Source organism: Ceratotherium simum, chromosome 9 (assembly GCF_057802395.1).
Source record: "Ceratotherium simum simum isolate JZ-2026a chromosome 9, ASM5780239v1, whole genome shotgun sequence".
Classification (NCBI taxonomy): domain Eukaryota; kingdom Metazoa; phylum Chordata; class Mammalia; order Perissodactyla; family Rhinocerotidae; genus Ceratotherium; species Ceratotherium simum.
In genome coordinates, this window is record NC_141908.1 from 860764 (window position 1) to 888169 (window position 27406).

General features: G+C 41.9%; 1 protein-coding gene across 6 annotated transcripts in view; it reads left to right on the plus strand.

The window, feature by feature from the left end:
- Positions 1 to 1364: 1364 nt before the first annotated feature.
- Positions 1365 to 27406, plus strand: part of PLEKHB2 (pleckstrin homology domain containing B2) — a 194737-nt gene continuing 168695 nt past the window's right edge. For 2 of the 6 annotated variants that reach the window (XM_087434991.1, XM_087434994.1), the window contains exons 1-5: positions 1366 to 1526; positions 14442 to 14486; positions 17709 to 17861; positions 19512 to 19614; positions 27236 to 27275. In XM_087434991.1, coding sequence (XP_087291117.1) covers positions 14450 to 14486; positions 17709 to 17861; positions 19512 to 19614; positions 27236 to 27275 — 333 coding nt within the window. In that variant the 5' untranslated portion in view covers positions 1366 to 1526; positions 14442 to 14449. Of the gene's footprint in view, positions 1527 to 14405; positions 14487 to 17708; positions 17862 to 19511; positions 19615 to 27235; positions 27276 to 27406 lie in introns of all 6 variants that reach the window. The other 4 variants (XM_087434993.1, XM_087434995.1, XM_004423943.3 and 1 more) reach the window with 4 other exon arrangements.

The following is a 27406-nucleotide window of genomic DNA, read 5'->3' on the forward strand; positions in this document are numbered from 1 at the left end:
AATCTACATACTCTTGATTACTGTGATTTCTGTCTCTCTGGCCACTTCTCTATAGGTGGTCCCGTAAACAATTGTCTGATAAACATTTACATTTCCCTCTCCATGTGAATTGTCTTCTTCCCCTCTAAAATCCCAAACCCCTACCACCCCCAACATCCTCCTTTGTCTTTAGATGAAGATGGTATTTAAGATGAGAATCGCCCCTATTGTGTTGAGAAACTCAGTTTCCCTGGTTTCTCCCATGTATACATGTTATTAAACTTGGTGTTATTTTCTCCTGCTAACCTGTCTTAATTATTTGGCCAGCCATAAGAACCTTAAGGGAAAGGGTGGAGGAGGATTCTCCCTCTTTCCTGACAATAGTATACTCTTCACTCAGTCTACCCTCAAGTTAACATCTCACATACTCATGGTACAATTGTCAAAACTAAAAATTACTAATTACTATTAACTAAAATCAAGACTATACTTGGAATTTACCAATTTTTTCACTAACATTGTTTTTTTCTGTTCCAGGAGCCATCTAGGACACTGCATTGCATATGACAGTTTCTGAGTCTTTCCTTGTTTTTTATTGACCTTGATAGTTTTGAGGAGTCCTGGTGAGGATATTTTGTGGAATATCCCTCAATGGGAATTTTTCTGATGTTCTTGTCATGTTTAGATGGGGGCTATGCTTTTTTTGGAAGGAAGATCACAGGAAAAGCGACCTTTTCATTACATCCTATCAAGGGCAAATACTATCAACATGACTCATCACTGTTGATGCTAAGCTTGATCATATGGTCCAGTAGCATTGTCAGGTTTCTCCACTGTAAAGTTATTTTTCCTCCTTCCCACACTGTACTCTTTGGGAGGAAGTCACTATGCACAGCCCACACTCAGGGGTGGGTGGAGATTAATACTCCCCCCAGAAAGGGTATGATTAATTAGAATTTCTCTATAAGGAAGATTTATCTCTTCTCCCCATTAACTCATTTAATCATTTATTTACAGCAAAATGGACTTTAATATATTTATGTTATAGTCTCTGTTATAATCTAATTCCATATAATTTACGTCGTAGCTGAAATTGTTCCAGGTTTGGCCCTTGGGGGCTCTTCCCGGTTGACTGCTGTGACCCCTGACAGCCTCCGTGCTTTCACCTTTCCAGCGTGGCTTACTCCTGGCGCAGCACGAGACTGCAGAGTCAGCTTGGCCTCGCTCTAGCGTCAGTCATTTCTCTAACGAGCTCTGGCTTCTTTTATTCGAGCGTGTTATTCAGAAGCAAGGTCAGCGCGCGCACAGCTCCTTCTCCGCCCATTAAGCCCGTCCTTAAACGGCGTGGAGGGTGCGCAGCTCTCCCACCCGCTACCACAGCGCAGGCTCGCCGGCCCCATTACCCTTCCCCTCAGGCCTCGAGCGCGCCCCGCGCATGCGCTCTGGGGTCGTGACGTGGGCGGCGGCCAGGACGCTGGCGTGAGGCGGTCGGAGTCCCGCAACCCCGGCTGCGTCTTTGCGCTCTTCCATTTCTTCGGCGTTCGCAGGTGAGTGTCCGCGTGCGTGCCGGGCTCTCACCCCGCGCCCCTCCGAGCGGAGCCCGGGCCCGCACCTCTTCCGCTGCCTGCCCTCTGGCGTCAGTTCCCCGGGAGCCTCCCCGGGCGCGCCCCCCGGCCTCGGTCCTCTCGGTCCCCGCGGGCCCCCCTGGCCGCGGGCTCCGCGCCCCCCGGCCTCGGTGCCCCCGGGCCGCCGGCTCCGCCGGGGCGCTCCTGCTGCCGCCCCTTCCCCAGGCGCCCCGGGCCCGCCGCCCCTCTGCCGTCCCGGCCTCCCGGCGCCGGGCCTCCGCCCCGCCGTCCCGCTGGTCCGGGGCTGGGGCTGTCCTTCGGCTCTGCTCCGCCCGGAGCGCGGCCCTCCGTGGGAGTCGGGAATGGCCTGGGAGCTCTGCGCTCGCGCGGGCCCCCAGCGTCGTCAGTGTTAGGTGCTCGTGTACTGTCCGGTATTCATCTTTTTCTCGCTTGATCCTCTCACCCGACTAGAAGGGGAACTCCGGAGGGCAGGGATTTTACTTCGCGTCGGCATAGGGTTTTTGTTTGTTTTCATCTTAGATGTAGAGTAGTTTACATAGAAAAGGCTTCATAAATGAGCGAATGCTGAAGTTCCAGTTTTTCAGGGTGGGTGGAGGAAAGGAATGAGGTGGGACCGTCACATTGTCGAAGAATTTGGGGGAACGTGGTTAATTCCAAATGCAGTGGACTCCTGGCCCCTGAGAATCTTTCATTTGTGGAGCCACTGCCAGAGGGATGAGGGTTATAGCGAGAGGGAGGAAAGTTCCTGGGTCTTGTGCTCTTGGAGGAAATCAGTGCCAGTGCAAGAAGTGACTTGTCTAAAGTCACACGGGGAATTAGGGCTCGAGCTGGGACTGTTAACTGCCCGTTTACTTAGGGCCCTCAAGATTTCTCGAACAAATTAATTACCGGTATATCTGTATATACGTGCCTGTGCGTGAGAATGCTCCTGTGACTGGTTCTCTTGTGCTCAGGAATGTTCTTGGGTCCAGGAAGTTCCTGACCCTGGGTTGGGCTGCTGGGTATAGAGAGGAGATGAGAGTTGGGAAGAGACCCTCTGGCTGGGCAAGTGCTTGTCTGGGCTTCTCTTGTGCCGGTCGTTTACTCTGTGGTAGTGGTTTCTGTACTTGACTCCTCCTGTGCCCCTCCTGCTTCCCCCAGACACACGGATCTCTGAGGGCAGGACTCAAACATATTGCAGGGTCATCCTGGCAGACAAGGTAGTGTGTGGCGCTTTGTAGGTGGTCAGTAAATTCTTACTGAAGGAGGCTGCAGAAAGAAACTCAGAACCTGACAGCGGTTCTTTACTGGCATTATATTTTTAATAGTGTTAGCACATTCTCTAAGTAAATGTCCATTTTTTAAAAAAAGTTGAGGTAACATTGGTTTATAACGTTATATAAATTTCAGTCTTGTTAAATTTATTGAGTCTTGTTTGCTGGCCTAATGTGATCTCTTCTGGAGAATGTTTCATGTGGTTTCAAAAAGAATGTATATTCTGCTGTTTTTGGATGGAATGTTCTGTATATATCTATTAAGTCCATATGGTCTAATGTGTCTTTTAAGGCCAGTGTTTCCTTATCGATCTTTTGTCTGGATGATCTGTCCATTGATGTAAGTGGGATATTAAAGTCCCCTACTATTACTGTGCTACTGTCATTTTCTCCTTTTTTGTCTGCTAATATTTGCTTTATGTATTTAGGTGCTCTTATGTTGGGCACATAGATATTTATAAATGTTATATCCTCTTGTTGGATTGTTCCCTTTATCATTATGTAATGCCCTTCTGTAAGTAAATTTTCTGATAATTTGATAAGGACTGAATTTATGAAATGTGTACATCAGTGGTATAGAAAGAACAGATACCACTTTTTGTGGTTGTCATATTATTCCTAGGGAAGACAGAAGTTTTTCTTGACTCCCTTTGGAAGCTTTGCTATACTTCCCAGCTTGCCATCCTACACTAATATGTGGTTTCTTTCTCCTTTCCTCTGCTTTTTTTCTTTCTTACTGGATATCTAAAGAAGTTAAAGTAATAAAGTAATAAAGATAAAGTAATAAAGAATTACTTTATCAACGTCAGTAACTACCAAAAACTGCAGAGAGTAAAATAAACTGTTAAAAGGTGTTAGAAAAAGTGGGGTAGTTGAACCAGTCGTGTTTTATTAGTTGTACATTTACTTCTGAATTTGACCATAGGGACAAAAAGTTGAACTTTCTCGCCTCTTTGTCTTCTTAGTCTGTCTGCCTTTGATGAGTGCTTTTATTAGGCTTGTTATTAGGAAGTGGTTGCTACCTGGAAATGGCCAACGCCACATATGAACTGACCTCTAAATGGTGGTGGGTCACCCAGTCCTGCTTGTCCCCTGTGTTGTTTTGAAGTACACTGGGGACTTCTTGTTGCCTTTACCTTACAGTTCTTGAAGAACAGAGTTTTCCTCCCTTTCATGAGGAAGTGATTTTTACAGTGAAGGTACGAAGAACACTAACTAGAGGAACCAGGGTATTGTGAACAAGTCAGCTGTAGACAGGTAACCCTGAATTGCAGTTCTTGAAACAAAATAGTAAGGTAGTTATAGCAGTTCTCACTTTGGGAGCATTGCCACAGGGCTCTTGGGACATCATATCTCGTTTAACCCCATGAGGTAACTAGTAATATCCTGTCGTTCCGGTAAGAAAGGCGAAGTGTAGTCTCTTGCCCACCCAAAGTCATACCAGTTAGTAAAAGGCAAAGTGGGCTTCAAGCTCAGAACTGCCAGATTCCAAAGGCAGTATTCTTTCCTCCTCTTAAATTGGTCCCTTTTGGATTCAATGCTTTTAAAATGATTTGAGTTCACATTGAAGATAATTCGAATTGTTGGATATGGTTTATATTTTAAAACTTTCTACAGGTTTTCTTGGCATGTGAGTAATGTGGCTATTTTGCAACCAGTTTGCCAGTGTTTTATCCTCTAGAGACCCAACAGCAGGACTGAGACTTTGTCTGATGAGTTTTAGTTTATGCATTAGATTCTGCTCCAGGATATAGGTAGTGAAATGTTGTAATAAGTATGAAGTGTGTAATTCAGCAAGGTAAGGCAAAGAGCTCTTCCTGTTCCTTCAGAGACTGATTTGGTTATGTATTCTGGGAGGTTTTTTGGTTTGATTATTTTATTTTATCTGATTTTATTTTTTTCTTCTAGGTTATATGTGTTCAAATTTTGACCCTCAAGAGCATCTTAACTTATTGTCTTCTAAGCCATTTGAGAAGCAGGCTGATGTGCTTCTGTCTTCTAGAATGTTTTCATCAAATTTTAGTCAAGTAGATAGTGAGGAAATAATAGTGAGAATAGTAATAATAATTGCTGTAGGAGCAGCTACCATTTATTGAGTTTTAGTAACCGTCAGGCATCATGCCGAACACTTAATATGTTATTTCACCCAATTTTCCAAACATCCTGTGAAGTAGGTGTTGGTAGTTTTATTTTATAAATCAAGAAACTAAGGCTTGGACAAGTTAAGTAACTTGCCCCAGGTAACTTAAAAGTGATTGAGCCAGGATTCAGAGGCAGGTCTTTTGACTCCAGAGCCTGTATTCTGAAGCATTAGGCTCTGTGAATTTTTAAAAGCATATTAACAAAATCATACTTTGTGATTTTTGGTTTCTAAAGGTATACTAAGTTCCTCCCCCCAATTTAAAAACAAAAACAAAGAACTGTTAGAAGGAAGGGTCAAGTAGGTGGTTTCATCTAGAGGTTTTTTTTTTTTGTATATTTGAGGATAAATTATTGCTTACTTGTTTACACATATCAAAATAATACATATGCACAGATCGAAAAGCCAAATAGTACTTTAAATCTCAGAGCAAAAAATGTCAGTGTCTTGCCCACTCCCTTTCCATTAACTGCAGACAACCATTTTCACCTTTTTTTAGCTGCCTTTTTTATAGTATTTTTATATTTTGGGATGTGATATATTGCTATTGATTTAGATATAGTCTTTGACTTCCCATCCTATAAGACTTTTGCCACCTTGTAAACACTCTTCGATCCAATTTACCAGAAACTCTTAGATGTTGTTAGTCCATGTGTCTGTCCATCGTCCCGTGCCCCGCTCCTCTCCCCTCAACACGCACAGACTCCAGTGCTCTGTCCTGCTCCAATCTGGACTGGTTTCTCTCCCAGGCCTGTTGTACAGCTGTCTTCCTGGCACCTGCCTTCACCTGTTTCCTGGGCATTTTCTTTCTCTTCGTCCCTTAGTAGATCCCCTAGTTCCTCTTGATTTATTCTCTCATTTTGGTAGAACACGTTCTTCACTAGGTAAGTAAATCTTGAGCCTTTCATTATGTATATAAATATCTTTATTTTATCTACCTGATAAATAATTTGACTGGGTATGGAATTCTGGCTTGGAAATAGTTTTTTCTCTGCATTTTGAAGATGTTTGTCCATTGCCTTCCAGCTTCTAGTACTGTTGATATAGCTGCCCTATGCTTTGCTAATCCTTTATATGTGACCTCTTTTTTTCTTGGGGAAGTTTTTAGGTTCTGTTCTTTGTCCCTACAGTTCTGAAATTTCAGTCATATACCTTATTCAGGATCTTTTTAAATTCATCCTGCTGGACACTCATTGAAGCTTTTGTGTCTAGAAATGTGTTGTCCTGTTCTGGGAGATGTTTGTATAATATTTCTTCTCTACTCTTTTCTCTGTGGTTTGTTTATGAAATTCTCCTATAAGCAGAATATTTTATATCTCAGACCCATCCTCTAATTTGTATTTTTCATCTCTTGGACTTTTTTTTTCTTTCAGAGAGATTTCCTCCACCTTGATCTTTTCAACTTTTCTACTGAATTTTAAATTTTTGGGGGCTGGCCCGGTGGCGTAGTGGTTAAGTGTGCGTGCTCCGCTGCCGTGGCCCAGGGTTCGCAGGTTTGGATCCCGGGTGTGCACCGATGCACCCCTTGTCAAGCCATGCTGTGGCGGCGTCCCATATAAAGTGGAAGAAGGTGGGCACGGATGTTAGCCCAGGGCCAGTCTTCCTCAGCAAAAAGAGGAGGATTGGCGACAGATGTTAGGTCAGGGCTGATCTTCCTCACACACACAAAAATTTTTAGTTATCATTTTTAACTAAGAGATCTGAATGTTCCTGTTTTAGAACGTTCTGTTTTTATTTTTGGATACAATATCGTGTATTGTTTCTCTAATAATAGTTTTTTTGTTTTTTTAAGTTTTCTTTTGCTCCTTGTACTGTCTGTGATTCCTGTGAGGTTTTTGTTTTTCTTTTTTCTTTTCTTTTCATCTCTGTCTTTTACTGGACTTTCCTTAAATGTCTGATGGTGCATGCTATCTATTCCTGTTTAAGAGAGATTACTAAAAAACTGATTGAAAGTCTGTGTTTGTTTAAAATTATCACTTGGTGAGCTTTCTTGTAGAATGTTAGGCAGAGACTGGCTTTTTTATTGAAGAACCTCCCAACTGTCAGTATCAATGAGCGTTTCCTCTTGGGCTGTGCCCTTTGCCAGAGCTAGAGTCTGGGATGTAAGTAAAGGAAGAGGACAGGGAGTTGAGGACTTTCACTTACTCTGTTACTCTTCTTTTTTTTTTTTTGGTGAGGATGATCAGCCCTGAGCTAACATCTGCCAATCCTCCTGTTTTTGCTGAGGAAGACTGGCCCTGGGCTAACATCTGTGCCCATCTTCCTCCACTTTGTATGGGATGCTGCCACAGCATGGCTTGACAAGCGGTGCGTCGGTGTGCACCAGGGATCCAAACCCTGGGCCGCCTCAGAGGAGTGCACGCACTTAACTGCTATGCCACTGGGCTGGCCCCTCTGTTACTCTTCTAAGTGTGGCATCTCACTCCCAGTCTGAGTTGTGCCTGGTGTCCCCAAGACTAGAGCCTCTGTTTCAGCTTCTCCAGAAAGGAAGTCCTCAGGACTGGGGATGGTAGTTGCCTCGAGGTGTAGAGGGCCTACTGCCTCTTCTTAAAGACTTTCAATAAATTCTGATATTCTTCCCCACCTTCAGAATTACTGTCTCCTACCTCCAGTTTGTGAATCTTTCCAGTGTTCTGTGGCTGGGGTTGGCTTGCTGTGTTTTGGCTTCTTGTTAGCACATGAAAAGCGGAGAAAGCTGCATTTTATGTTAGTTACTGCTTGTCCATTTGCTTTAGAGCTTTCATAATGTTGTTAGCATCTCATGTGCTTTTGTCTCTGCTGCTGTTCTCTTTGTCTTTGTGGCTTTACGCCTTGTTTTCCCCTTAACTCGCATTTAGTTGCATTTCAGGAGGAGGCAGAGTTAGTTGCTTGTGCTCCTTATCGTTCATGTTGGAAATAGCAAAGCAGTCACCGGCACGTGTGATCTTGACGTTACTGGTATATGTTTTGTCTTGGATCCTCATTTTAATGTCACTGTTGTGTCTTCTCTCTTTGAAAATAACTCTCCTCTGAACTGTAGTCTTTAGTGACAAGAAATATGTATTTTCCAGGAATATGTAATATTTCTATGTAATATAGAGGGAAAAATGGAAAGATGGATGTTTAAAGTCTGCCTTTTATTGTTTTTTCCCTCTGAGCACTGGTCCTAGGTAGCTTCAAGGCAGGGCAGGCTAGCAGGATCCAGGATCAGGAATTGGTCTAGGCTGATGAGTAGGGTACCTGTTTTAGGCAGTGGCATGTGAGTGCTCTGTAAGCTGAGTGACAGACAATGTCCCCTTTTCCTTTGCTTTATGGTCAGGGTTCAGGATACATTGTAGGAGCCCAGCAGGGGACAGATTCTAGATAGAAAGATTTAGCTGTGGTCCAGCATAGGTGAGGTGGGTCATTTAAGGAGCAGATGATGGCAGCTGCTTGTTTAAGGACTTGTTGCCGTTGGTGTATCTTATTTATACGGCCCAGTGTGGAGGTCTGTGTTGTGTTACATGTTGCTTATGGGTCAGGAGCCAGGAGCAAGGGTGCTCTTGCTGCTGAAGACTGAGGCTGATGAGGCAATATGCTCCATGTGGTGGTGGTGACACCAAGGTTGTGCCTGACAGAAGAGGCTAGTAGACACAGACGAAGGACACCTGTGGAGATAAAGAACTATTTTCTTGCACTCAGATGACTGCCTACCTTTTGGACTCTGCTAGATGACAAAATGCCCTGACCTCAGTCCCCCAAGAAGATGCCCGGTGGCTGACAATATTGCCTGATCTGAGTGATGATCCCATTATCATGGAACTTGAATATCCTCTTGGTTTCTTCTGACTTTTCTGGAGACTGGCTGTAAGTGCCTGCCCAGCAAGTGCAAATAACCAAACTCATGGCATTCCTGAAGGTGTGAATGCCAGGTTCGTTTCTGGGAGTGATTGCCTCCCAGCAGTCTAAGTTTTAGGCTGGTTTGAAGCCTGTTCTTATAGTCTTCTCTGTTGCCTAAGTTTCAGTACACTTGTATCCTTAACTCAGAAGTCTGTGTCTTAAAAAAGAAATCCTAACATCTTAGACAGTAAACACAAAAAATATCTATCATTAATGCAATAACCATTTGAATTATCCAGTGAGAGGAAGATATTATACAAATCAAAATGTTTCAGCTCTTTTTTTAACTTCCCTCCCTGCCCAGTTGTGTGAAATTGATCTCACATTGGAAGGTATGTGTTTTCTCTAAGACATTCTATAGTGATGTATGCTTTTTATTTTTATTTATTTATTTATTTGTGAGGAAGATCAGCCCTGAGCTAACATCAGATGCTAACCCTCCTCTTTTTGCTGAGGAAGACGGGCCCTGAGCTAGCATCCGTGTTCATCTTCCTCTCCTTTATATGGAACGCCACTACAGCATGGCTCGACAAGCAGTGTGTCGGTGCGCACCCGGGATCCGAACCGGTGAACCCCGGGCTGCCTCAGCGGAGCATGTGCACTTAACCACTTGCGCCACCGGGCAGGCCCCAGTGATGTATGCTTTTTAATCATCATTTTATACTTAGGATGCCTTTCAGCCTCATTGGTTCTAATGAACTATAATTATTATTTTCAATTTGGCAGTCATGTTGTCACGATTTGGCCATTTGATGCCCTTTCTTCAGCTGGTTGTCTTCTTTATCCTTTCTAAAAGGCATTCCTGAAAGCATCTTTGTGTTTTGACAGTAGGACATCCTAGGCATATCTTGAAGTATCCTGTCCCTAGATTGTAACCAGGCTCACTTTCAAGGAGCACTGGCTCCTTTTAGGAGAGGAGACCAGTATTAGAGATAAAAATCTGGGTACTGGGGTACATGTGAGATTGGTTGGTGTAATGACTAAACGTAGACGGGATGATACCAGATAAGGAGCTACTTGAGTCTGCAGAAGAATTACCCTTTTTAAAAAGTCATGAGTTACTGTTGCTAATTCTAGTGTAAGTTTCTTTCTACCTTGTTGTAGGAAGCTAGTTTTGCCTTTCTCTAGTAGTTTTAAACTATTTTATATAGGCACACCAAAGATGTTTATGATGTTGTCCTTTAGATGTAGAAGTTTTGTGTTTTTTCCTTTTTGAATCTTGACTCAAGTAGCCTGGAATTGATTCCCAAGTGAGCTGTTCAGTTTCCTCTTGTTGGCATCTCTTGAGCTGCAGTTACTAGAAAAGTAAAAGAATCCCATCCTCACCCCAAGGAAACACCAAAGAAAACATAGGCAACCCAGATGCTGATCCATACAATTAGTAGATGATGATCAGATAATAGGAAATCTCTAGGTCCTTAAGGTTTTACCTGAAACTCTCTTTTTAACTCTTTATCTTCGTGGTGCTAGTGTTGTTGCTAATCTTACAGGCATGTAAAATTGTTGAACTCAGAATCTTAAAAACCTTTGAATAAATGAAGCTGTTTTTAGGGACTGGCCTGGTGGTGTAGCGGTTAAGTGCGTGAACTCCTCTGTGGCGTCCCGGGGTTCAGATCCCAGGCGCGCACCGACGTACCGCTTGTCAAGCCATGCTGTGGCTTCGTCCCATCTAAAGTGGAGGAAGATGGGCATGGATGTTAGCCCAGGGCCAGCCTTCCTCAGCAAAAAGAGGAGGATTGGCAGATGTTAGCTCAGTGCTGATCTTCCTCACCAAAAAAAAAAATAAAAAAAAAGAAGCTGTTTTTAATCTCGATGTTACTCTAGTCTGACATTTTGACTATTATGAATGACAGCAAATACAGCCAAAACAGTATCAAGAATCATTAGAGATTTTAAAAAATTTACTGTAAAAGTTCAAGAAACTCCTTTTTATTGCTCTACATTTTTATACTGTTCACTCAGTTCCAGAAGCACCAGTTCATAAGGTACCAGCAAAGTTGTATGGCAACATTTCAGTCAGTTTTTATATCTGTATTATAACTAGGTAGCTCCCAGTACCTACAAATAATTTTTAGCCTATTCCTAGATATTTTCTTTTTCACATGAAATACAAACTGAGAATTCAAATTACGATGGTAGGAAGTTTTAGTGTAAATATCCAGGATTTGGTGTGAATGAGTGCATGCTACATACCCTTCCAGTTTTATGTTCTGAGATCAGCACATCTCTGTAGAGATGTGATGCCATCTATAACACTCCATTGCTTGTCTTTTTAATTTCTGGGTTTAACCTGTTTCTTCTGCTAGAGTGTGAGCTACATGAGAGCAGGGACTTTGGCCTGGTCACTGCTGTATCCTTAGTGCCTACTACAAGGCTGGGCACACATTCGATGCTCAAAGAATATTTCTAGAATGAAAATATGATGGTATTATTTCACTGCCTCAAATTCTTTTGCAAGTAGATGACTGTTTTAGGCTACAAGCTGCAGGAAACCAGTTCAACCCAGTTTAAATAGTAAAGAAACCTATCATTTTGCTTAGCGGAAAGCCTTGGATTCGGATGGGTTTCCAGGATGGTTGAGTCAGTGGCTCCGCAGAGTCAGCTCTGTTGTCTCTATATTTAGCTGCTCTCAGGACAGTTCGTGGCAGAAGGTGGCTGCCTGCAGCAGTGATCAGCATGCACATCCACTGGGAGAAAGGGAAGATACTGACTTTCTGGATCTAATTTCCCTGGGACTGTATGTTTGAGCACCTAAATGCATGGGAGAAGGATGGGGAAGGATGAAGAACTTATTTCCTTTCCTTTTTTATTTTTGTGAGGAATATCAGCCCTGAGCTAAAATCCACGCTAATCCTCCTCTTTTTGCTGAGGAAGACTGGCCCTGGGCTAACATCTGTGCCCATCTTCCTCCACTTTATATGGGACGCCGCCACAGCATGGCCTGACAAGGGGTGCATCGGTGCGCGCCCCGGGATCCAAACCCGGCCCGCCAGCAGCAGAGTGCGCGCACGTAACCGCTACGCCACGAGGCCAGCCCTGTTCCTTTCCTTTCTTGGTGAGGACAGACAGCATGAGTTGGCAGAACTTGCAAGGAGATTAAGAACCTTCAGAGTACAAGATTTTGGAGATGCTGGAACATAGAATGACTAGAGCTTGTGGAGCTCTTTTTCTAAAGGTTTGGAGAGAGATGAGAATTCAGCCATGTTTCAATGTGGGGAAAATTAAATGAGGGGGACTCATTTGTTCTTCTGAGGTGCCCACTTGGGCTTTTGCTCACCTTCCAAACCTTAGTGCCTTAAAGAGAATACCTAGAAGTGCTAAAGTAGAAAACAAAAGTGGCCCATAATCTCAGCCTCCAAATAATATCTGTTTATTTCAAAAAAAATAAAAGGATATAATACATGCAAATTGTTAAAAAAATTTAGATAGTACAGAAAGGTGTGATAGGACCGAATAGTCATCTTCTTTTCTGATGTACACACAGCATTGCCTCATTCCTCTCCTCAGAGATACACGTTGTTAACAGTCTTTATGATTCATTTCAGAAAACACCTGTGCAGGTATCAGCTCTGTGTGCTTATCAGCACACACCATTCTACCTCATTCCTTTCCTATCTGCACCATGACCTGTGCCGTGTGCAGGTGCCCATTAAGCAGTCCTCTGTTGTGGGCACTTAGGTTGGGGCTAGTGTTGTGCAGTATAAGTAGCGTTGCAGTGAATATACCTACATGTTGGTGAACCTCTGCACCTGCGTCAGTGAGCTGTGTTCCCAGTAATGGTGAAATTGCTGGATCAGAGTGTATGAACATTTAAAATTTTGACGGATATTGTCAAATTCCTCTCCCAAAAGGTCGCAGCAGTTTTCGTTCCTGCCATCACACTTTCTCCTTCCTGGGTATCGTAGATTTTTTCATTTGTGTCCCTCTGATAGATAATATTGTTAACTTGTGTTTTGAATTTTGTAAGTTGATTTGAGAGAGAAATTGGGTATCTTATGAGTTTCTTGCCCATGCATGTTTCTTTTTCTGTAAACTGCTAAATCATTGCCATTTCTGTTATATGTGAGCTTTGTAAGTGAAGAAAATTAGCTCCTTGCTGCTGTATGGTTGTAAATGTTTTTTCTTAATCTTTTATTGGTCTTTTTGACCTTTTTAAAAAAATTTTTTAATTTTTTGCCGGGAAAGATTCACCCTGAACTAACATCTGTTGCCAATCTTCTTTTTTTGCTTGAGGACGCTTAGCCCTGAGCTAACATCTGTGCCAGTCCTCCTCTACTCTATATGTGGGACACCACCACAGCCTGGCTGGTGAGTAGAGTAGGTCCGTGCCCAGTGTCTGAACCTGGGCCGCTGAAGGCGGAGTGCATGGAACCTTAACCACTCAGCCACGGGGCTGGGCCCCTTGACCTTTTTTTTTGGGCACTCAGAATTTTATTTTTATGGAGTTAAATTTATCAAACTTTTTCTTAATGACTCTAGTGTTCATCTCTGACCTGGCTGCTCCGCCTGCTGACACCAGTGCACACCTGACTGCGCTGTGTAAAGTTGACTGGGCACACCAGGGACAAAGCTGAGGCAGCTGGACCTCAGAGCCCCAGGACATTGGACATGTTAGGAGAAGCCACAAGTCCTCCACAGAGCTAAATCTTAGTGGTCCTGGGGCTGCTTTATGTCTGTTGAGTGAAGTTAGACTTAGGTGGGCAGGGTGTTGAGGCTAAAGCCTCGAGTGGGAGGTGGGGGGGGGAGAGGTTATATTGGCCCCACCGAGGAGGTATTTGGTAAATGCCAGGGGCCAGTGAGGTAAATGGCTTTGGTCCCTTCCTCGCTTGACACTGAAAGGGATGAGGGTGGAGAATTAGACCAGATGGCTGTGATTTTATTGTATAAGAACCAACATGTGAACTGGTAAAACCCTTGGAATTTCCTGAGAGATAAAGGTGTTGTTATTCAGAATAAACCGCTTTCAGCCATACCTGAGTTTATGCTAATGAGATGATTCTTGGTGGGCCCCTAGGTAACTTCAAGATGGGGCTGGTGACCACAGGAATCAACCTTGTGATTAGAAGGTTAGAACTTTCTAATGGGGCCTCTTTAAAAACCCCTAAATGACGGGGTTCCAAGACCTTCTAATTGATGATCACGTAGAGGTGCTGGGAGGGTGGTGTGCCTGGAGAGGTCATGAAAGCCCTGTACTATTTCCCCATTCCTGTCCTATGTATCTCTTCCATTTGGCTGTTCCCCAGTTGTATCCTTTCTAATAAACAGGTAATAGTAAGTAAAGTGCTTTCTTGAGTTCCGTGAGCCATTCTAGCAAATTATCGAATCTGAGGAGGGGGTCATGGGAATTTATAAGTCTGAAGTATGGGAGGGCCCAAGACATCTAAAGTGGGAGTACTCTATGGAATTGAACCCTTAACCCATGGGGTCTGATGCTTACTGCAGGTAGGTAGTGTCAAAATCAAATTGAATCAGTAGTATCCAGTTTGTGTCCTGAGAGTGGGAGAATTGGTTGTTGATTAGAAAAGCCCTACACATTTGGCATCAGAAGTGTTGTGAGTAAAAACTCATACGGCCCATTCTGTCTTTTAGGTGTAATTTTGAACCTGCCTGTTTCTTCTCCTATAGGTGAAAAGATGGCGTTTGTGAAGAGTGGATGGTTGCTGCGACAGAGTAAGTACAGGACGTGAGCCCCTTGGACTAGGTTTAATGTTGCCTTAGGCCGCATCTTTATTTCTGTTGCTGAAACAGATTACATTGAAAAACAAATAGCAGAGTCTGATTAGTGTTTTTGCCATGGATTTTCTCTTGGAAAGTTTTAGAGCTCTGTGAACTGTTTCTCTGCACACACGGAGCTCCTTGGTTGCTGCATTGACAAGAACCAGGGAACATTGGTAATCCCTGCTGGTTTCTCTTTTCTTACTAGCTTGCTTTATGATTAGTGGCTGACCTGAGGCTCTCCTTGAATCAGACAAGCTCAGCTGATATATTAGCATGAAGGTACTGCTCTCTTTGTGGGAAATACCTGTCTTATCTGGGGATTGAACAGTGACTGAAACACTGGAGTCTTTTTTTTTTTGTGTGAGTAATATCAGCCCTGAGCTAACATCTGATGCCAATCCTCCTCTTTTTTCTGAGGAAGACTGGCCCTGGGCTAACATTCATGCCCATCTTCCTCTACTTTATATGGGACTCCACCGCAGCATGGCTTGACAAGCGGTGCATCGGTGCGTGTATGGGATCCGAACCTGTGAACCCTAGGGCCTCCGAAGCGGAGTGCAGGCACTTAACCTGATACACTACCCGGCAGGTCCCTGGAGTCTGTAATTATAGGGATGAAGATTTGACCTGAGGGAATGAGTTTATCTAAAACCAAACCTTTTGTATCTCCAGAAGGACTCTGGAGAAGAGGCTCAATTCTTTATTTATGGGATGGAGATCCAGTTCCTGAGACTCATCTCTGTGGGCTTATCTTTCATACACTGTCTGCTTATCTCTGAGGCTGCCACCTGAAGTAGGATTCATAGTGTGTTTTAAAGCAGGAAGAACCAGCTCTGTTGAAGAAAGAGTAAGCAGATTATTCTCCCATCTTTCTAGAAAGAGCAGAGTTAAGGGAGAAGTGACTACGTCATTTATTCCTACAGCAAAAAACTGAGCTGTAGTTTATATTGTTTATTGTTTAGTTATGAATTTATATTTGAGGTATACCTTCAGAACTTAGTTATCCTTGAGACGAGCAGTGAAGAATGGACTGTATACCTTAGAAAGTTTATAAAAACTATTGCTTATGAAGCTTGTTTGTGTTCCTGTTGTACAGATTTTGCATATAGTATGTAATTCTCACAACAGTTCTGTGAGGTAGGTGGCATTATACCAGTTTCCAGTTGAAGAAACTGAGGTTCAGTATATTAGGTAATTTGTCCAAGTGTTAACTATGGGCAGCAAAGATACTTTCAAACTCAGGACTGTCTCATTTCGACATTGACACTCTTTCTGCCAGGAGATAAGCCTTCAGCCTGTCTGTCCTGTTATTAGTTCTACATTCCCAGACCGAGAGCTGAACCAGGTGTCCTTTCCAGGTCTGTGATAGTCCTGTATTCTAAGAATAGATAGAGCTGTTGTAATGCTGGCTTTAAAAAGAAAGTCCTGGCATATTGGAGTCTAGCTCCAATCTTTGTGTAAGTTTCCTTGTCTTGGATTTTGTGATCACAGCCTCCCCCAGATGGTCAGGGGGACATGGAGAACTTTGCTCAGACCTTGAAGATGTGCCTTCCTTTCCTGGCCTTTCCGATGTGCATTGGTTTTTCTCCTTAGCCTCTACTGCACCCTTCCTTGTTTGAGGGTGAACTTTCCTTTTTCCATAATTCAATATAAATGCTCTGTCAGTCTCAGAGAACAGTGACCCTTTCAACAATTTTGTGTTCCTCATCAGTGCCTGTCATGATGATGTGCACAAAATAGATGTCCTTTGAACAAGTTGTACAGACTTTCCAATGTCCTGGTCCATGGCTATCTCAAAAGTGTGTATTCAGAAGACTTATTCCATTTCCCCATCTCCCAAAGTGTGGCTTAGTTTTCCTCTGCTGCAAGCAGAAGTATCAATCACAGTAAAATGAGATGAGATGTATTATATTCACTGCGTTACAGAACAGCAGAGATACACATGTGGTTACATGTGTGCAAAGCTGTCTCCATGACTCATTTTCCTGCTGTTGCCACATAGACCCTCAGGGCCCAGTATCTGGACTCTGGAGGACAGCCTAATTTGGGAATCTGCAGTCAGGGCTTTGATGGCAGGTGGCATACTTGGGTAGAACTCCCCAACCCAGTGATTCCACCTGTCTGTGTTTGGGTGGCTCTATTTGGTAGTTTCTGCATAGCTCAGGTGCTGCCAATCAAATGGATGCTGGGTGTCACTTATTTATCAGTTTGTGCAAGGGCTGTGGCTGCCCCTCTCAGCGAGAAGGGTGCCTGATTGTGGTAAAAGAAATTCAGAAGGCCGACGGGTCACATATTTGGTTGAAACCATTAGCAGACGTGGGAGCGTAAGAAGTACATGGAATGGGATTTGTGCACATTGGCCAAGAACAAGGTGGGGTCTACAGGAACAAAAGGTAGTGTGTGGGTGTGAGAAAGGTGCAAGGATGACTTGGAGTGAAAACTGGCCTTTTAGGTTTCCCTTTTGGCTGATAAGGAAATTAGAGTTTTATAAAGTTAAATGTCTAGTCCAAGATTACAAATGAAAGGATGAATTCACTCAAACTGATAGAGACATGTGAGGTATAGGATGGATGCGTGCAGGGTAGGAGTCAGGCCCTCGGCCTGGGTTTATTTAGTGTCCGGGGTGTGGATGTATCCAGTGTCTGTGTCTGCCTCAGGCAGGGGGACCCTCCCAGCTGCGGGCTTTAAGGGAAGGTGAATGTTATAGAAGAGTATGTGTGAAAGCCCTACAAGAAAAAGAGAGAAACATATTTTTCCAAAAGAGGAAGGTGGTGTTATTTGTATATGGAGACTTTACAGTTCAACATTTTCTGATCAGTCTAGCAAAGTTAGATACTACTGGGAAAGTTAAGATATACTACATGGAGAATTTGTTAAACATGTTTCATTAGCTCAAAATCAAGGTTTTATTTGATTTTTTTTTTTTCCAGTTTTGGGACTTTTAAGTTGGCAGCGTTCTCAGTATCTCTGTGTGCTGCATGCAGCCGTGGTACAGTGTGGGTGTGCATGCCCTTGGGGTCTGCTTTCACTTCCATGTGAATGTACTACTCTGGGCAGTTATATGCAGGTGTACTTATGGGGCCAGAGTAAAGTTTTCTTTGTTTCTGTTCCCTGTGAATTAGAGGACAAAGTTTTGGCTCAAGGCCAATGTTTCGCCTTTTTTTTTTTTTTCAGGTACTATTTTGAAGCGCTGGAAGAAGAATTGGTTTGACCTGTGGTCAGATGGTCACTTGATCTATTATGATGACCAAACTCGGCAGAGTGTTGAGGATAAGGTCCACATGCCAGTGGACTGCATTAATATCCGCATGGGGCACGAGTGTCGGGGTAAGTGCGTCTGTCTTGGCCAGCTTCTGTCATCTACCCTTCCCCATTTTGGTCTTTTTTTTGTGAGGAAGATCAGCCCTGAGCTAACATCTGTCACCAATCCTCCTCTTTTTGCTGAGGAAGATTGGCCCTGGGCTAACATCCGTGCCCATCTTCCTCCACTTTATATGGGACGCCGCCACAGCATGGCTGACACGCGGTGCATTGGTGCGCGCCTGGAATCCGAACCCCGGGCCGCTGCAGGGGAGAGTGCGTGCACTTAACCACTATGCCACCGGGCTGGCCCCCACCCTTCCCCATTCTTCTCTTTTGTTTTTGTTTCCGAGGAAGATCAGCCCTGAGCTAACATCCATGCCAATCCTCCTCTTTTTTTTTTTTTTTTTTTTTTTGCTGAGGAAGATTGGCCCTGGGCTAATATCTGTGCCCATCTTCCTCTACTTTACATGGGATGCCGCCACAGCATGGCCTGACAAGGGGTGCATTGGCGCACGCCTGGGATCCGAACCCGGGCAGCCAGCAGTGGAGCACAAGCACTTAACCGCTACGCCACGGGGCCAGCCCCCACCCTTCCCCGTTCTTGATGGGCGTTGAATCCTCTTCCTTACCCATGCTACTTTCATTAACAGGCCAAAGAAGTGTTTCATCTGGGAAGAGGTAACCACAGTGGGGACCCAGACACTTAGATCTTGAACCATGTTTGGGGCAAATTAATTTTCTCATCTGAGTTAGACCCATCAGTCCACATTCCTTCCTTTCTCATGGAGAAGGTAGTAGAGAACTAGGGAAACAGAGTACTGGGAACCCCAAGAAGGATGGAGCCACCCTAGGCAGTATAGATTCTGTGACTCAGAAACTGGCATCTTATTGATTACAACTCCAGTTAGTTTCTTAAAATCAATGATGTCTTGGTTTTCTGTAGTTATACCTTATATTCATTTTAAAGGAATAGATTTTTAACAAGTTTAGACTTTTGTATTTCTAATTAATGGCATAGGTAGACTTTCCTGTTCATTTTAGTACCTCTGTTGCTATTTGGAATAAAGAGTCTGCTGTAGTAAACATTGATGTTTGTAACATCCTGCCCCTTCATGTTAGTTCTTGAATTAAGGAGTCACATATGAGATAGTTGCTTGTATAACCATTGGTGTTGTGGTATCTTGCCCCTATATATTAGTTCTTGAAACTCAAGTCTCCACGGACCAGCTGTTGAAATCCTTACTAAACTAGGCTCACATATCATAGATCTTATTTCTTGGTACACAGAGATACTTCAAAAATCTGATATTTACTTTTAAAGCAGTGATCTATTTTGATGCTTCCTGTGAACAAAAGCAGTAAGTATTCTCTTATCTGATGCTTTGTAACATTTTCGTTGTGTGGAGCTTATTCTTCTAAGGCCTTATTCTTCTAAGGGGTCGTCTGTACATCTCCATCTGTGGAATGCCCTCCAAAGAGGCCTGCTCATTCTTCCTGTAGGAAGTTTAATTAGAATGGAGTTGATTCATCTTTGGTTCTGTAGAGCAGGAGGAAGATGTGTTGTAATTGAAATGTTCTGAATACTGGTCTTTTGCTTATCTGAGCTGTCAGGTAAGAAGAAATCCTTTTAAAGAAACCGTATAAATATTCCTTTATTCTACTTCTTTTTCGTAGATGTTCAGCCTCCAGATGGGAAGCCGAAAGACTGTATGCTGCAGATTGTTTGCCGAGATGGGAAAACTATCAGTCTTTGTGCAGAAAGCACAGATGATTGTTTGTAAGTTTTATTTTTTTATGTGTTTAATTTAAAAAGTATTTTCTGTTTTAATGTCCAGTTATCAGGAAGGGAAAAGAATGTGAGTGGAGTTTTCCTTCAGGCAGCAGAATAAGTAACTCAGAGGATGTGTGAAAGAAATGTAGCAGGATCTTATTCCATCTCTAATAACCCTGATCCTAGTTTCTGCCTTTCTGGAGCTGCCCAGGCAGATTCCCACTATAGTGAGAACGGCAGAAAGTATTCCCATACAGTCCCTTTGCACTCTCTTTTTCCATTACTAGATGCATATTGGGAATGGACATAGTTGAATGAATCCTCAAATCTTGTTCTTTTTATGTTAAAAGTCTTTTAAAACAGTACTGACATCTGTATTATGCAGCCTTTTCCTTCCTTTGGTGGTTCTTAGTCCCATCTGCCATATCTGAAGAAGGGATGTGGAACTACAAGGAGGCAAACCCAACTTTATTAATTCTCAGCTTGTCAACATTGACATTGATGTTGGATCAGAATCTTGATAACACTGATATAATGAAATTTGGAGAGAAGAGTTTTTTTTCCCTGTCCACTCTGGGACAACTCTGGGTTGTCCCCTACTACCCTGGGTTAACTCTGGACGTTGTGAGAATTCACTAACAGAGATTATTGTAATATTCATATATATGTGACAGTTTCATAGACTCCAGCAGACCAGTCAGAGTACCTGCCCCCTATTTCACATATATTTTCATCTTCAATTTAAACATTTATTCCATACTAAACTATAGGGTTTATTTTTAAATCCCAGATGTAGCATCTTTTTTTACACTTTTCTGGTTTATATCAGTGAATCTTAAATGATATTTTCTGGAAGAGATGTGGCTTTCCTAAAGACTGATGGAGAAATGACTGCATATCAAGCTAGTTCGCTACTTTTTTATAAACTGGAGCTATATTATTACTGTTTAATAATTTAAGCTTATGTGTATTGGGTACTTACTTTGCACTGTGCTTTCATATGTTATTTAATCCTCACCATATCTTATAAGGTGGGTACTTTTCCTTTTGTTATAAGAAATTGAGGCATAGTGAGGTTAAGTAACTTCCTGTATCAGTTTTTTAATATTCCTGTAATAAATTACCACAGTGGCTTCAAATAATACAAATTTATGATTACATTTCTGGAGGTCACAAGTTCAGGAGGGGTTTCATTGGGTCTCAGAGTCCCACAGGGCTGTGCTCCTTCTGGAGGCTCTAGGAGAGAATCTGTGTCCTCGCCTTTTCCAGCTTCTAGAGGCCTCCTGCATTCCTTGGCTTCTGGGCCGAGCCCTTCTCATGCTGTCATCTCTCTAGTTCTCTACAGTCAGGGAAGGTTATATATGCTTTTAAGGACTTATGAATAGTTTAGGCCAACCTGGATAATCCAGGATAATCTCCCCATCTCAAGGTCCTTAACCTTAATTATGGCTACGGAGTGCCTTTGCCCTGTGAGGTAACACCTTCACAGATTCTGGGGATTAGGATATGGACGTTTTTGTGCATCATTCTGCCCACCACATTTCCCAAGTTTTAGAGCTGGTAGACTAGACTAGAGCTGGTAGACTAGACTCCTTTGTCTCCAGAGCCCTTTGTCCTCAACTGCTCTGCTCTACTTGATGCTGAGATGTCACATGTATGGAATGTTCCTTTAGGTAATAGTGGAAAAAATATCAGGAACTAAAATTTTATAAGGAACATGGGAGGTTTTGTTATTGGGGAGGGAGAACAGGTAAAAGTATGCTGAAGAACTTGCCTTATTTGGCCTAGAAGAGCGGATGGGTCAGAGACTGACTTTTTCTTCACCTATATGGGAAAATAGAGGTTTATATATGTGTCTAATTTTAAGGGTATAAGTTAGGAAAGATAGCAATGGAGGATAATACTTTTTTTAAACCAGAAGAATAAAAAGGAACAGAAAAAAATTCCTCATGGCAAAAAAAAAAGAAACAGCAGGTAAACTTAATAAAGCATGACAGGAAATGAACTAGCAGTAATTAGACCAATAATATCTATGATCTCAATAAATGTGAGTTGGTTACATTCCCCTGAAAAAGAATAAGATTTGAGATTGGGCAGAAAATACAAAGTCCAGCTCTATATTCTGTTAACAAGAAACACACTTGAAGTGACATGACACAGAAAGATAAAAAAGTAAAGAATAAGAGACGTTAATTTCCTGTGGCTGTCATAAGAAAGTGCCACGAACTGAGTGACTTAAAACAACAGAAATTTATTCTCTCAGTTCTGGAAGCTAGAAGTCTGAAATCAATGTGTCAGCAGAGGCAAGCTTCTTCTGAGACTCTAAGTAGAATCCTCTCTTGGCTCTTCCTGGTTTTGGTTGTGGCCGGTGATCCTTGGCGTTCTTGGCTTGCACCTGTATCACTCCAATCTCTGCCTCTGTTGTAACACAGCATTCTTCCTGTGTGTCTGTGTCGAAGTTTCTCTTCTCATAAAGACACCAATTATATTAGATTAAGGACCCACGTTAATTCAGTATGACCTCTTCTTAACTCGATTCTACCTGCAAAGACCCTATTTCTGAATAATACACAGGTACTAGGGATTAGGACTTCACCATATCTTTTGACAGGGAACACAATTCAACCCATAACAGAGACCTTTGAGTGTAGATGTGAAATCTGGATCATCTACCCCAACTACCTAGTGAAATGAAGGGGAAAACAGTTCAGCAGCAACAGCCAAATAAAGAAGTTCAACTTCAAGTACAGACCACAAAGAATGACAGTCAAAGAAAGAAGATTCTGTTGAGATGTAGCACCATTTTTAACCCCACCCCAACTCCCAGAAGCAGTAAGAAGATGAGTTAATTAAATCTTGCAAATTTTTGGTAATCCTCTGCAATCTGGAGGGATGCTGAATAAGGGAATAAGATCCTTTTTGGAAAAGCTAAGGAAAAATCCTTGAGAATATGTTGTCCTTGGGACCTCAGCAGAGATTGGAAGGGTCCCCCAGGGCTTGTCATTTCAGAGCACTGGAAGGCATTGAAGCTCATGAGATCATTCTCTGGCTGATGAAGTGAGCCCTAGCATGAGACGTTCAAAGAAATATGCTCAGAAGAGTATAGAACCCAGATTTTTCAGAAGGGATTTACTAAGTTCCACAAGAAACCTCTTTCTCTTCCACCCTTATACCCTCAGATTACAGAAAAGTAATTGAGAGTAACACCTATTCATCAAACTGTTGCTGGGGTGGGGCTACCAACTGATACCAGATGGAGTAGGAAAGGTTTCAAGAAGAAATAACAGAGCAAATAGAAGTTTTAGATATCACTTCCCATGTTAAACATGAGCAGGATGCAAAGAAATGGCTTTGCAGCTATGCAAATATACTATAAAGGAAAAATAAGAAAAAGAAAATGCAAACCTCAGAAAAAGCTCCTAGTCTGTAGGAAAATGAAACCCAAGAAACAGAAGTGGGTTTTCTAAGAATGCTTTTTTTGCTACCATATTTAAAATTATAACCCTCCTTGCACTGTAAACATACATACATGCTTACCATTTAACTGTTTATTCATCTTGTTCTTCATTTCCATATAACCTACATGAGAGCCGGGATTTATGTTTCTTTTGTGCCCTTTTGCATCTCTGTAGCCTAGAAGGCCTGTGATGTAGTGTACCTACCATTCGTTTTATAATCTAAAGTAAAGAGGTAAATCTTGTACCCCAAGCCCAACTAAAGAAATGAATCACTGGCATGGAGGAAAGACTTGAGATACTCTCAGTGAAAGCAGGGGAAAAAGATGAATGAATTTAGAGAAAAGATCAGAGCTATGTTAGACTAAAAGAGTTTATCAGAAAGATTATTGATGTCTGGAAAGTATAGAACCCAAAAAGATAGTTAGAATCAACGTAAGAAAAATTTTCTGAAATGACAGAAATGAATTTGCAGACCGAAGGCAATACTAGACTCTCCCACCTGACATGATAACAAAAAAAATCCAGATGCACTGTATGAACAATCCAATATGATACCTTTTAGCAAAATGAATGACAGTAGTATACTGCTTGTAAATCTGTTGGGGGAATTTTGCAACTTCACTGCATTAATTAGAAAACCAGAACATTTGAAAGTAACTTAGCAAAGCTTTCAACTCAAGAAGATAGTAAAATGACAATAAAACATAAAAGGAATTGATAAAGATAAGAGAAGAGGGATGGGGAGTCAGAAAGATGAGGGGATAAGGGAGGGAGAGCAGAAAACTTATGATATTTAAGATTTAGGTATCTAGTTTTTATGACCGCCTAGGGGAAGGTTGGTAGTAGAAGTTGTTACAGTCTTTTTCCAGCACCGTCTGGCAGTACACACCGAAATAGATTATATTTTCATCTTCTGACCCAGCAGTTTCACTCTTTGGAATTTGTCCTACAGAAATGTTTACGTAAGGGTGCAGAGGTAATGGAGATGTTAGTAGCAGCATTATTTTCATGTATGACAAACCCACAGCTAATACCATATTCAACAGTGAAGGGTTGAAAGCTTTCCCACTAAGATCAGGAACAAGACAAGGGTGCTCGTCACTCTTTCTTCTGTTCAACATAGCACTGGAATCTTAGTCAAAGCAGTTAGGCAAGAAAAGGAAATAAAAAGCATCCAAATAGGAAGAAGTAAAATTATCTCTGTTTACAGGTGATATGAACTTATGTACAGGAAACCCTAAAAACTCTACCAAAAAACTGTTAGACCTAATAGATGATTGCAGTAAAGTTGCAGGATACAAAATCAACATACAAAGATCAGTTGCGTTTCTGTACACTAACAATGAACTATCTGAAAAAGAAAACAATTCCATTCACAACAGCATCAAAAATAATAAAATACTTAGAAATAAATTTAACCAAAGAGGTGAAAGATCTCTACACTGAAAATTACAAGACATTGGTGAAAGAAATTGAAAAAGACACAAATAAATGGAAAGATATTTCATGTTCATGGATTGGAAGAATTAATATTGTTAGAATGTCCATACTACCCAAAGCCATCTGTAGATTTCAGTACAATTCTCATCAAAATTTCAATGGCATTTTTCACAGAAATACAAAAAGTCCTAAAATTTGTGTGGAACCACAAAAGGACCCTGAATAGCCAAAGAAGTCCTGAGAGAGAACAACAAATCAGGAGGCATCACAATTCCTGTTTTCAAACTTTATTACCAATCTGTAGTAGTCAGAACAGTATGGTATTGGCGTAAAAATAGGCACATATGCCAATGGGACAGAATCTAGATTGCAGAAATAAATGCATGCAAATATGGTCAATTAATACTTGACAAGGAGGCCAAGAATACTCAGTGGGGAAAGGATTGTCTTCAGTAAATGGTGTTGGGAAAACTGAATAATCACATGCAGAAGGATGAAATTGGACCCCTATCTTACACAACTCACAAAAATTAACTTGATTTGGATTAAAGACTTAAATGTAAGACCCTAAACTGTAAAACTACTAGAGGAAAACATAGGGGAAAAGATCTTTGAGATTGGTCTTGGCAATAATTTTTTAGATACGACACCAAAAGTGCAAGCAACAAAAGCAAAAGTAAACAAGTTAACAAGCGGGACTACATCAAACTAAAAAGCTTCTGCACAGCAAAAGGAACATTCAGAAAAATTAAAAGGCATCCTACAGAATGGGAGAAAATATGTGCAAACTACGTATGTGATAAGGCATTAATATCTAGAATATATGAGGAACTTGTACAACTCTGTATAGCAAAAAAAATAATCTGATTAAAAAATGGGCAAAGGACTTGAATAGACATTTTTCCAAAGAAGACATACAGATGGCCAACAGGTACATGAAAAGATGTTCAGCATCACAATCATCTGGGAAATGCAAATCAAAACCACAGTGAAACCACCTCACACCTCTTAGAATGGCTTTTATCAAAAAGATGAAAGATAAGTGTTGGCAAGGATGTGGAGTAATGGGAACCCTGTGCATTGCTGGTGGAACTGTAATAGGTCCAACCACTAAGGATATGTTATGCAGGTTCCTCAGAAAACTAAGAAGAGAACTACCATATGATCTAGCAATCCTACTTCTGGGTATATATCTGAAGGAAATGAAATCACCTCCAAGAGATAATCTGCACTCACACGTTCACTGCAGTGTTAGATAGTAGCCAAGACATGGAAACAACCTAAATGTCTGTCGGTGGATGAATGAATAAAGAACATGTGATTTATTCCGTGTATGTGTGCACACACACACGATGGAAAATTATTCAGCCATAAAAAAGATGGAAATCCAGCCTTTTGCACAGTGTGGATGGACCTTGAGGGCATTATGCTAAGTGAAATAAGTCAGACAGAGAAAGACAAATACTGTATGTTCTAACCTTTGTGTAGAATCTGCAAAAGCCAAACTCAGAGAATAGAATGGTGGTTGCCAGGGGCTGGAGGTTGGGGGAAATGGGGAGATATTGGTCATAGGGTACAAACTTCAAGCTATAAGATGATTAAGTTCTGGGCCGGCTCCGTGGCTTAGCGGTTAAGTGTGCGCGCTCTGATGCTGGCGGCCCGGGTTCGGATCCCGGGAGCGCCCCGAGGCACCACTTCTCCGTCCAACGTGAGGCCGAGTCCCACGTACAGCAACTAGAAGGATGTGAACCTATGACATACAACTATCTACTGGGGCTTTGGGGGGAAAAAACTGAATAAATAAAATCTTTAAAAAAAAAAAAAAAAAAAAAAAAAAAAAAAGATGATTAAGTTCTGTGCATCTAATGTACAGCATGGTGACTGTATTAACAATACTGTATTATATACTTGAAAGTTAAGAGAATAGATCTTAAATGTTATCACCCGAAAAAATGTAATTATGTGAGGTGATGGAGGTGTTAACCATATGGTGGTAATCGTTTAGCAGTATAGGTGTATTAGATCATCACGTACATCTTAAACTTATGTATGTTATATGTCAATTTCTCGAGCTGGCAGAAAATTACCAGCAGTATTTTTAAGTACAGAAAATTGCTGATAATCTAAATCTCATGTCATGGAACATTATGTAGCCCTTAAAAAAATGAAGTAGATCTGTGTGTATGACATGAACTGATAAACCAAGTTGCAGTATAGTTAAGCATGGTACATTTTACATTCATAAAAAGTAAAGCAAAAACTGTACAGTATAGATTGTTTTAAATATTATATGTTATAGGTACAATAATACAGTTTTTTTTCTTTTATAATTTTATTTATTTATTTATTTTTCCCCCAAAGCCCCAGTAGATAGTTGTATGTCATAGCTGCACATCCTTCTAGTTGCTGTATGTGGGACGCGGCCTCAGCATGGCCGGAGAGGCGGTGCGTCGGTGCGCGCCCGGGATCCAAACCCGGGCCGCCAGTAGCGGAGCGCGCATACTTAACCGCTAAGCCACGGGGCCGGCCCAGATACAGTTTTTTTTACATATTATGTATTCCTAGTGCATGTCTCAAATGAGTTGATTGAGTGGGTCTTGGAGCAAGGGTTGAAGACCTGTTAAAACAAGCTTTTTCAGAAATTCTGCTGCCAACGCAGATTTGAGAATCATGGAGATAGATGTTGGATTGCCTCAGATAAAGTACCCCTTCCTTTTTCTTTTCTCCAGGGCCTGGAAATTTACACTTCAGGATTCCAGGACAAATACAGTAAGTTGCTAATGGAATCACCGGTAATGTTTTCACATAGTCTTACTTTCACAAACGGGAGAACAGGAGATGAGGAAAGGGAAATGGGGAAGATGGGTTTCTTGGCCGTCCAGCTGTGGATGAGCAAGCAG